Consider the following 11,293-nt stretch of genomic DNA (forward strand, 5'->3'; position numbering starts at 1 on the left):
GCTCCAGGAGGGAGCGGGTCTGCCGCTCCAGGCAGCATTCACCCCCCACCATGGGGCCGAAGGGTTTGGGGATGCCCAGGTCCTTGGCCAGGATGATCATGGTCACCTGTGGGATGACAGAAGGGGAGCTCGGTAACACCAGGACTGATAAAGCCAAAGGAAAGCCACTGGCCACCCTCCTCCATCAGCCTCACCCCAAAATGGGACGTCGACACTACTTTTTGCAGCCGCCTTCCCCGAGGCCTCCAAATCCATCATCATTTTCCCCCTTTTTATCATTAAAATCCACCCACGCCTTGCAATTTCACCACTTTGAAAGGTTTTCACCTCAAAACTACATATTTTAATGCAACTGCAAGCAACACGAAGCCACAAAGTTGTGGTAAACCTGGGCTGGAGATACCTTCTTTTTCTGGGCAGCTGTAAATATTGTGCTTTTTTGGGACAACTTTGGGGATACATCCTGGCTGAATAAGCTGTTTTTTGGGGAGAACTCGAGGAGCGGGGACCCCTCTCACCATGTTGGGGAAGTACGGCATGGCTTTGCCCTGCTTGTCGAGCTTGAAGAGGGCTGGCAGGTCAAGAATGTCCTCCTCCATCAACCCCAGCTCCTTCTTGAGGATGTCCCTGTTCCAGTCAATGCAGCGCTGGAGGGGATGGAGAAGAGCAGGTTGAGGCAGGGGACAGAGGTGGGCACAATCCCCAAAACCATCTCACGCAGGAGGAGAGGTAAAATGCAACACCTCCCCTTAAGGTTTGCACCACCCTGGGGTGGTTATTGCAAGAAATATGGATTATTACAAGAAATATTGGTTATTACCTGGGCGTACTGGTTCTGCTGCACCAGGATGTCATTGGAAAGGACCTTGTTAATAGTGACCCGTTTCGTGTCTGTCCCCGAGTACCCTGCAAATGCAAACCCCTGTCAGAATGAAGCTGCGCTGTAGAAGCCCGGCTTAAAACAGGGCACAGAGATGGAAAAAAAAAAACCAAACCCAAATCCCGATTCCCTGAGCTTGGGGTTAAGACTGCTTGGGCATGCCAATTCTTAGTTTATTGGGAAACTGGGTGGGAGAAAAACCTCTGCCCATTGGAAAGAGCATTGCAAAGGTCCTATCATCCACCCTTCTGCCCACGGGAGTTGGTAGCTCCTAAATTTCTCCACTCAGCTCCATAAAACCAGAGCTACCACCTCCACTCCTTGTTTTGGGCTGGCTGGGTGCCGGGCCGGTGGCAGTGACCCAGAGGGACCCATGGAGGTATGGAGATCTTCCCCCAACCTCATTGCGGATGGATGATGTTCAAACCCACAATTAAAGGGAGCCCAAACTGGCAGCCAAAATGTCATTGCTGCAGGGAGGGAAGGGCAAGTGAGAAAAAATGGTGCTAATTTGGGGTGACACGAGAGCACCCCCGGTTCTCCCCACTCCGTGCTGGAGCTCTGCTGGCATTTACAGAGATGCTCTGTCCCACCAAGCAAGCATCCCCTCCATGCCGAGGGCTTGATCCCTCCCGTCCCACTCGCTTTCCCAAAATAGGGCTTGAGGAGGCTGGGTATGGTGGGCAGGCATTCTGCTTGCCAGCCAGGAAGGGCAACTGGGTGGGAAAAGGTCCCCCCGTCCCCCCGATACCCACACGTCGGTCAGGCGCTGCCGCCCTCGGGCTGGCTGCTCTGCAGGGCGAATCTGGCTGTCTCAGCCGACATCAAAGCTTGGCTGAAGCTGCCCACTGTCCCCTTGCCTTTGAACATGGTGGCTTCGCCCTGTCCCTCCTTCTGCTTCTCCCGAAAGAGCTTGTAGCATGCCGCGGGGCTGGCCATCAGCATCCGAAATCGCTGGGGCGAGACAGGAGGGAGAGCGGTCACTAAAAGTGCCTTATCCAAAGCCTTGGGCGACATCAGGGGCTTATTTTGGCAAGGAACCTGAGCTTAAACCCTTTAAATTAGCCATTTTTGCTGTTGTTTAGTGCCTTTTTTAATGCGGTGCTGAGGGAATATATCTGAACAAGGTGCAGTGATTTACGCTGTTGGCAAATACCCACCTAACTGCCCCCGAGGGGTTAAACTGCTGCTGGGACAGGGAGGAAAACCGCAGCCTGGCTGCACCTGGGTCCAATCCTGCCCACCCCAGGTGGGGTGTATAAACCCCTGGGAGGGGCTTAGGTAGAGGTTTGAGTGATCTGAGATGATGAGCATGGTTGCTGTCTAGGTTGTTATTTTTGTCTCTGGGCTGGTATTGCAATGCTGGTGGTGGTGGGAGGTTGGAATAAGGTCATAATCATGCTCTGACTTTCCTAGGAGAGGCCAAAAATCAACATTAAGCTCATCTTATGGAAAACTTTATTAATGAAATTATTGTGAATTTGTGGGGTCTGAGCCCTGTGTGTGCTGGTTTGCTTCCCCCTAGCAGAAATGGTCTCCTTGCTCCTTGGTGGAGTGCAGGAGGCTGCTTGCTGCAGTCCTGATGGCAGCTCTTGTGGGGGCTTAGCACAGCTCTGGGGAGGGCAAACGCAATGAGTGGAGGGTTTGTGGGGTATATGTGTGCATGAATACTACTTTTCTGAACTGTTTAGGTCAAGGCATGACTTCCCCAGGAGGAGAAGTCTTGTGTTGGAAGCATTAAAAACCATGATAGAAGAAAGACCTAGCTTCTGAAAACATCTGGGAGATGCTGAGCAGCTGTGAGCCTTGGGCAGCCCAGGTGAATACTGAGGTTTCAATTTCTTGGATTACCTTTATAAACACTTTTTTTTCTTATATCTGTGGTGATTATTAGCTTAGCAAGTCCCTCTTTGTGTTTAGAGCCCTCATTTTGGAGATGGGGTGAAACCCCAAGCAAATACTGGCTGGGACTGTCAAAGAAATGAGCTTTGGGGTTTTCCCTAGAGGTGCGCCGATAAGATTAGTGTCTCAGAAGAAAAACCACGGAGTGGCTTGGGGTTTTGGGTTACCTTTGTGTCGGAGGTGGGCACAAAAGTGACGAATTCGTTGACGTGTCCCACTGACAGCCAGTCGGAGTAGAGCTCCACGGGAGCCTGCACTTGCTGGGCATAGAGGAAATCCCGTACCACTCTGGTCATTCTCCTCCCTGCGGCTCTGGGGGTGAAATACCCCCAAGAGAGGGAATAAAGGGAATAAATATTTATGCATCAGTATGTAAATACACATAAATTGCTATTGAGGTGAAGAAAAGAAAGGAGGGTGCAAGTGGGAAGGCAGAGATTGGGTGTACCCACCCCATAGGGTACCAGATCTGCAGCTGGTCAGGGAATGGCTAATTAAGGTCCTTAATGGATTTTTTGATGATATTTAGGGGCAATCATGGTTCCTTTGCTCCCAAACACATGGGTTTCCCATCTCTTACATAGGGAAGCTGCTGCCGATGAGGATCCTCCCTAGGGGATACTCCTTCCCCGCCACGGTCACGGGTGGGCTGACCTCCAGGTTGCCGAAGGAGTCGAGACTGGTGATGGCTTCGAAGAGGGGTTCTCGGCTCACGTAGCCAAAATCGGGGCCCTGGGGAAAGAGAAATGGCTGTGGGCTTTGTGCTGAATTCCCCCCTGCCCCTATGCCTTTGTTTTTATCCCTCCTGCTGGGGAGAGATCTCCTCTGCTATCCTGCAACCAATGTTTAAGTGTCTGTATTAAGCTAATTAGGTGCTGGGGTAACCCTTGAAGCTGAGTTTCTGGATGACTCTTGTCCAGTGAGGTGAACTTCAGCCCCTGAGGGTAAATCCACCCCAGGCATAAGAGCCACCCAAAGGGCTGTACTTCCCTTAAATCCTATTTAAGCCCTGATTTTCAGGACTTAATATATCTAGGATTTAAGGTGTTGTGTGTGCAGGGGTAATTAACCCTTGGTTGTGATGTGTCAGGGTTAAATGTCTGAGGGAGTGATTGCAATGCTAAAATGGGGCAAAAATGGCAGCAGTGGGACAAAAATCCTGCCTTGAACCAGTCCTTGCTCTCTGGCTCAAGTCAATGAGGGCTGGGAGCTCACGGCAGCCTCTGGGACGAGATCAGGTATCTGTTGGGTTTGCATTAAATCCCAATCACTTATTAGTGTTGGGTTTCCTTAGCGGTAAACCAAATGTACAGGTCAGTAAAAATGAGCAGGGGGACCTGGGGGTGCATGGCTTCAATCTAGAAGTTGCTTTTTTTTTTTTAAATTGAAGGTGTTTGGAGAAGATGGGATTAGAGTGCAGCAGAAATGCCTTTCCCTGAGGCTCCCCATGTATTTTTGGGGTGCATATCTGGAGGATGGTTGGGGGTCAGATCCTTTCCCTGGGTGCTGCAGGAGAGAGTGATCATGAAACACCTGCTCTCAGCTTATTTTGGTTTAATAAACCACAGAGCTGGTACGGTTTCAACTGTCAAGGCGCTGGTTCATCCCAGGTTTGCGGGTCATGTCCAAGTCCTATCAGCTCCAGGTTAATTTTGAGGGGCTAATTCCCTCTCGTCTCCTTTTTCCTTGGCGCGGGGTCCCAGGGGCTTAGGGCTTGGCCAGGGTGAGAGGAGGACCTGTGCGTGTTGTGTTTGGCTAAATATTCCTAACTGGAAAATGAGATTGGAAAGATAGGAGTGGGGATTAGGGAAGGCTTCAAAGCAGAAATTGGAGTATAATGTGTTAGCAGCTCCAAAGGCTGAAATTGCTTCTCTAAATATGAAACAAAACAATTCCTAAACAGGGCAGATAGGAGCGGTTGCCCATCTTATTTGCGACGGAGCAAATCAGTGTGCTATTCCTATCCTGCTTGATGAATCTGGGACTGCATGTACTAATTTCAGGCATGAGAAATGATGTATTTCAATGCTTTCGAAAGCACTTAATCTTCCCCCAAAGTGACATGCAGAAAAAGTGAGCTGTCCTCTTCTCCTGTTACTGTCGGAGAGAAGACCAGGGCTGAGGCTGCTGCCAGAGCCTGGTTGGGTATATGGGGCAGAGATTTGGTGGCTACTTGAGGATGTTCTGCCCTGTCTGCATGGTGATATCTCAAAGGGATCACTCAAGCCATCTTTTTCCCATGCTTGTCTTTGCTGGGCTCTCCCAAAACGCCTTGGCCAGGGTCACTGCTCTTCCAGGCAGCTTTCTTTGCATGCCCTGCCCCTGGCTGGCCCGTTGCCTTGGCAGAGAAGCCCCACAGGGATGTTTTTGGCAGCTGGTTGCATCTTGCTCTCTTCCGAGCGAGTAAATTGACTCCTCTCGTGCTTTCCTTTCGTCTCCTGCTTGGGAGCTGCTGTGTACTCACAGGCACAGAGGAGGAAAGGAAAAACCAGCCTATTGCTCAGATATTCAGGGTGAAGAAACACATTCCTGTCCCAGAGCTTGGCAGGGTTCTTTCATTCCCAGAGGCATGAGGTCCTCCTTGCCACTCTCATCCAGCACCTTCTGGACAAAGGGTTTTCTGCATGGCTGGGATGGGGATTTGGCTCTGATCCTTGGTTTGAGGGAGAGTGAGGCTGTTGGTCTCCTCCCAGCTGGAAGTGGATGGGGTAGTATTTCCTCCCAGCTGGAAGTGGATGGGGTAGTATCTCCATGCAGCGGGCTTCAGGCAATTCATTGCAGGGCCTCCAAGGAGCCAAGTGCAAGTAGGGTTTCGGGAGTGGTGAAATGGGCTAAGCATAAAAACCTGCAAAGCTGTTCCTCAGGCAATGCAAGCGACTGTCCTGCTCTTACCAGCAGCTCCTTGATGGGGAATTGCTCCAGCCCTCCATCTCGAGGGGAGTCCAGCACCACTGGGAAGCTTTTGTGAGGAGCATGGGTGTAGCCAAACTCAATCTCATCCTACAGTGGGGAGGACAATCTGCATGGGGCACATTGGCAGGGAGGGGAAGCTTTGCTCCCTCGCTGGTGCCCACCTACCTGCATCCAGCGGTCCCCACGGTTGATGTAGCCGAAGCAAACCTTCAGCTCACAGCCGGCCTTGTTGACCAGATTTTTTATCTCCTTTGTGAAGAGATAGTTGTCTTTCATGCTGGATCACAGGAGGTAAAGGGGATCAAGGGCTGCCAGAGGATGGATATCCCCCGCAGGCAGCTGCCTTTCCCTCTGCCCATCAACTCCCCAGCCTGTCTTGGTGACCTCCAGGGAGGCTGTGGGGCTGATTTGGCTGGGAAGAGCATCATCCCTTGGCCTTTACCTGCAGACGAAGACGTTCACTGGTGCCAAAGTGTTGGGGGTCATGATCCACGGTGCTACCCTGAACACTACTGTGTCGGTGAAGATTGGTGTATGGGGGATACCCTGGGGGAAGCAAGCAGAAATTGGGGAATTTCTATGCCCTGTTTACCACTATTCCCCCTCCCCCCCAAATACCAGACCCTTGAGGTTATTTTTGGAGTAAGTTAATGGGAACCGCTGTCCATTCAATCCCCATTCCCTTCCCCATGCTCCTTGGGCTGTTTCATCTCTTCCCCAGAGCCCCCAAACCTCAGCCAGGGTCTCCAGGAGGCTGACGTGGATGGTGACCAGGCCGGAGAAGGTGTCATCGGGAAAGCGGAGCCCCTCAATGAAGAAGTCAAGCTCGGCGGCCCCACCGGTGTACTGCACGGTGTGGTACAGCTTCCTCCAGCCCAGCACGTGGACATAGCGTTGCCCGAAGAAGGGGTCTGCAAGAAAAGAAAAGGGAAGGTGGGTAATTTCCAAAGTTCTGGTGCTGGTTTCCAACCTATTTTGCTTGTGTCCAAGGGGAAAATATGTTGTAGAGCATGTTGCCATCATGGATAAAGCATGTGGGTGTCAGGACACGTGGTGACTTTTTGCTATTCCTCTGCTGGAAGACCTTGGATAAATGGCTTTGTGACCCTGTGACTCTGCTTGTTAATCTCCTGAAGTTTTCCAATTGATTGAGAGAATATTTCATGCTAGAAAAATTTAGAGAGGGGATGCTGAGGGCATGATTTTCTTCAGAAGTGTCATTTGAAGAACATGGAGAGGCCAAGGTCAGAGATGGAAAGAAAAGAGCTTGCGGGGATCTCAAAAGCACCACAAATGAGGACGAAGGGGCAGAGGAGGAGGTGAGGATGGACTTACTCTGCACGTGAAAAACACCAACTTTGTCTGCATCGGAGACAGGAATATGGAGGATGATTTCATAGCCCCGGGGCAGGCGCCGTGGCCCTTCAGTCCTCAAGACCATCTGAGACATGTCCAGCAAATCTGTGGTGCAAACCACAAATATTGGATGATGGGTGGTTGCACAGTGCAGCTCTGGCTGGCTTGCATGCTCCCTCTTGGGGCTGGCAGATCCCATGCCAAGAAATCTGCTCTTCCCTTGCTACCAGCCTTTGCAAGCTGGAAAAACAACCGGTGATCCTGCTAGAAAAGCTTGTGGCTTGTGCTTTGACACAAATGTCCTTTTTATCCCCCAACAGCCCTGGCACAGCTGGTCCCTGGCCTCAAGAAGTCGATGGGCACTGGGGCTGGGTGGTTTAATTTTCCAGGACCAGGAGGGTGTTCCTGGCTGCCAGCCGTGAGCTCCTTTCACCTGTGTGAAGCATTCCTGGGTGAAGCTCTGCTGTCAGTGGCACCTCTGCTATTTTTCTGGCCATGCTTCATGCCCCTGCTTGACCGCAATTAGTTTGCATGGCATTAAAAAAAAATTTCCCATGCTGGAAGCTTACTCAGCAGCTTGGTGAAGAGCAGCTCATGGGCAGCTGGTTCCCAAGAAAAACTGCACTTCCAAAAAGGTTAAAGAGGAGGAATAACAGAGCATATTTTTCTTTATATGATTTTTTGAAGCTGTGTTACCTTTTTTGCTGAATACTCTTTCGTCATTGCAGTCAGATGCTGGAGTGAAGGGGCTCTCCTTGTCGCAGCTGACGAGCAGGATGGCCCCATGTCCCTCAGGACCCCAGGTCCAGCTTGCCTAAAACACCCCGCTGGGCCTTAGCAAGCTCAGGCTCTTGCAAGCCTGTGGACTTTCAGTGCAGTGGAAGAGGCTGAATTACCTTGTTAGGGTTGTTCTTTTCCACCACACCATCCCGATCCGCGTCGACGTCCAGGGAGATCCCTGGGTGGGCAGACCCTACCGTCATCCCAGGCTGTGGCAAGGTTGGGTGGGCGCAAAAGCCCCCCAGACCCACCAAACTTGAGTCCATCTCTGCCCCCACATCACAGCACCCTACCCCAAGGGACCGAGGGGTTGAAGACAGATTGCTGCATTGCAGAAGCCTTCGTACTCACCGATACCAGTGAGGAAGACCCCGGCTTGGTTGATGGGCTGCCCTCCCTCTGCGTAAAAGCTGACAGTTACCTGCAAACCCCAAATCCCTGGTTGGGGAAGGATGTTCTCCCTCCATGGGAGGTCCCATGCCCAAGCACCCCACTTCTTACCTTGTTATCGTTGACCTCAGTGCTGGCCCGGCTCATGCTGAACCTTAGGACTGTCCCCTCATCCAGTGGCCACCGTGTCCTGCTGCCAGGGGCTGACCCAACCTCTGCTTGGCCCTGGCACACCACCTCCACGCTCACCCCCTCCGTGTGCTTCACGCCAAAGGAGACTGCCCCAGCCGGGGCTGCCCTGCCAAAAACACTGTATTTTTAGAGGTTTGCACTGAAAACACTTGGTTCTCACTGCAATTAGTTTCACTGCCCAAAACACAACCAAGACCAGGCATGCTGGCGTCTCCACGCTCACCACTAGCACCTTTCTGCCCTTTCCTCCCTGCCTGGGAACACTTGCAGTATCTTTTTTTTTCTAGGGCAGAACACCCTATTTTAGCAAAATGAGTCTATTTTGTAGCCATTGCTGCAGATTACTATCTATAATAATCACAACCAAAGCACTCTGCTGCTGGAACTTAACTCAGGTTTGCACTTCAATGGAGAAATCTGTGTTTATTTTCCAGATGAGGCAAACCTGGTATTTAACAGCTCATTGTAACAGTGTGGCAGCCCAGCTGAGAGACTTTACCATGGGAAACTAATTTTTTGGGGTGATTTTATCCACCCCTGAAGCAGCTGGTGTTGTACTGCTTCCAGTCCAATGTGCCCTTGCTCTTCCCCAGCCACTCTGTGCATTCCCTTTCCCTCTCCTGGTCCCTAATTTCCCCCCATCTTTCCAGGGTTATTATTTTTGGGCTGCTTGCAGCTCCTGAGGAGCAGGCTCCCTTTGAGCATGTGTGCTCCTGACACCCGAGAGCTCATGCTGTATCACCGTTACAGCATCATTTATTGGGTTTCTGGATGCCGAAGGCTCTGCCAAACCCGCACCGGCTGGGAGGAGAGGAAATCTGAGCACTCATGTGCTGCTGCCTGGGTGTTTCTTAAATTGTTAAATTACGTTTAATTACACGTGGAAAAACTGGTTTGGTTTCCTTGTTTCTGGGTTTTGGGAATCCCACCGGGAGAAGATTTGACCTGGAGAGATGCCAGATGAGTTGTAACTGCACTGCTTGGCTTGAATATCGAGGGTGAGATTTGTAAAAACAGCTAAGACCAGAATTAACCATGAGATGAGCTTTTAAACTTTTTCCTTTGGGGGAATAATTATCTTAAAGTACAGCGTTTGGTTATTTTTAGGGGAGCGGGGTTGGTGGTGTGGGGACTTGCATGCTTTCCCAGAACACTCCTTGGTCACTAGATCTAGTTTTCCTCCTCTCTCCCAGCTGCATCCCCTCCTTTGCGGTCCGTCCCTGTGGCTCCTGCTCATCCCTCTGCTCTCCTGCAGCTTTCCAAGATGACACTGGATCCGTTGACCGCAAATGGATCAAACCCATCACCATCGTAGACCCGGGGTAAATACTGAATCGTGCAAACACGGTTGCTCGAAGCTTTGCTGGGACTTGCGCAGATTTGTAAAGCCCAGGGAGGTTTTTGCCCACAAATTGCATTAAATCACAATGTCAGGGCTGAGGGTTTTGGGGGAGCAGAAGGAAAAATGAGGGGGGGGGATTTGCAGAAGGATAAACGGGGGGTAAAGGCGAGAAGAAAGATGGAGGTGCGGAGATGGAGGAGGAGAGGGAGTGTTAGGGCATCCCACTCACCCGTAGACATCGACGGAGAGGCGGGTGCCCAGCACACACAGGGCCTCGATGCGGTTCCCGTGCTGCAGTCGAAGCGTGCGGTCCCCCAGCATCTCCCCACGCAGCAGCCCAGACGCCCCAACGATGGGTACGTGCACCCTTCCCCACCCGCTCTGGGTGGCTCTGAGCTCCCTGGCAGCACCCAGTTGCTTCTCCTTCCTCCCTGGCACGCCTCCCTCCTCCTCCTCAACTGGCCCCAGAGCAAATCAATTGACTTTTGGAGCCTGTGAAGTTTGGGGTGACAACTTTGCAGCCCCCACCCCGGTCTAAAGGGAGGGGGCAGTTGGATTGGACTCTCTAAAGCCCCATGAAAATGATCTCCAAGGGCGGGAAGGGATGGAGAGGGAGGGCGGCTGGCCCGAAGCCCAGCCGGCTCCCAGCCCTATGCAAGGAGCTCCCCCAGCTGTCCCCAGCTCCCTGTCCCTCCAGCAGCTCCCTGACCCCAATTGGGGACGAGCAGCCCAACGCAGAGGCGATTTTGCAGCCCTTTGGGTTTCGGCTGGTGCATGCATCTGTGGGGTATCCGCTCTTTTTTGCTCTCTAGGGAAAAGCTCTGGCTGCTCTTGGAAGAAATACAATTTCCCAGCCCTTAGGATAGAGCAGGACTCTCCTTTTTTTGGTTTTTGTTTTTTTTTGTTTTTTTTTTTTAATTCCTTGCTTATTTTCAAAGGGAAGCCGGGGAGCCACTTGCTGATGAGGGGAAACCAGAGGTGGTTTTGCACAACGAACCTGCTGCCTGCCACCCTGCACCACAGTGGAACACGTCAGGAGCAATTGCTGCCCACGCAGGTGTTCGCATTATTTATTAACATGGTGCTAAATATTCATTTTAAAAACCAAACTTCTGCCCCAGATTTTGGAAGCCACAAGCAATTAGTGAGGAGCAGAAACGTTCAGGTTGATGTTCCCTATTTATATCCCTTTCGGGCTTTTCTTTTTTAGTGCTCTCTTCCCTCTGTGGCTGGGCAGTAGGAAATAAGCTCAAATCTAGTTTCCCATCTGAAGTAGATCCTGTTTTGTTGGGGCTTTTTTTCCATGACCTGAGCAAATATGAGCAAGGACTTTGTGTTGCTGAGCAAACATTTGGGAACACAAACACGGCCATTTCTCTGTGCATGCAAAAATGAGATTTGTGGCAATGGGGACATTTTATTAAAGGCTGTAGATGTTCTCCCTGAGGAATATAAGAAAATGTAAACCACTTTGCTCCTTCTGTGCCTTTCGTAGAACATCATGGTCAGCGTGGCACTGCTGCTGTGCAGACTGTAAG

General features: G+C 51.3%; 1 protein-coding gene across 1 annotated transcript in view; it reads right to left on the reverse strand.

The window, feature by feature from the left end:
* The window catches only part of PADI2 (peptidyl arginine deiminase, type II), a gene marked incomplete at its 3' end in the record, with an annotated part of 10,234 nt that extends 158 nt beyond the window's left edge, over positions 1-10,076 (reverse strand). Inside the window, exons 1-16 of the mRNA XM_010296017.1 lie at positions 9,985-10,076; positions 8,333-8,519; positions 8,183-8,252; positions 7,948-8,009; positions 7,748-7,865; positions 7,031-7,156; positions 6,428-6,606; positions 6,138-6,241; positions 5,861-5,972; positions 5,675-5,782; positions 3,363-3,514; positions 2,950-3,094; positions 1,741-1,834; positions 821-906; positions 519-647; positions 3-106 (exon numbers count right to left, since the gene is read on the reverse strand). Coding sequence (XP_010294319.1) covers positions 3-106; positions 519-647; positions 821-906; positions 1,741-1,834; positions 2,950-3,094; positions 3,363-3,514; positions 5,675-5,782; positions 5,861-5,972; positions 6,138-6,241; positions 6,428-6,606; positions 7,031-7,156; positions 7,748-7,865; positions 7,948-8,009; positions 8,183-8,252; positions 8,333-8,519; positions 9,985-10,076 — 1,868 coding nt within the window. The remainder of the gene's footprint in view (positions 1-2; positions 107-518; positions 648-820; positions 907-1,740; positions 1,835-2,949; positions 3,095-3,362; positions 3,515-5,674; positions 5,783-5,860; positions 5,973-6,137; positions 6,242-6,427; positions 6,607-7,030; positions 7,157-7,747; positions 7,866-7,947; positions 8,010-8,182; positions 8,253-8,332; positions 8,520-9,984) is intronic.
* Between the last annotated feature and the right edge of the window lie 1,217 nt (positions 10,077-11,293).

Source organism: Phaethon lepturus, unplaced genomic scaffold (genome assembly GCF_000687285.1).
Source record: "Phaethon lepturus isolate BGI_N335 unplaced genomic scaffold, ASM68728v1 scaffold42971, whole genome shotgun sequence".
Classification (NCBI taxonomy): Eukaryota; Metazoa; Chordata; class Aves; order Phaethontiformes; family Phaethontidae; genus Phaethon; species Phaethon lepturus.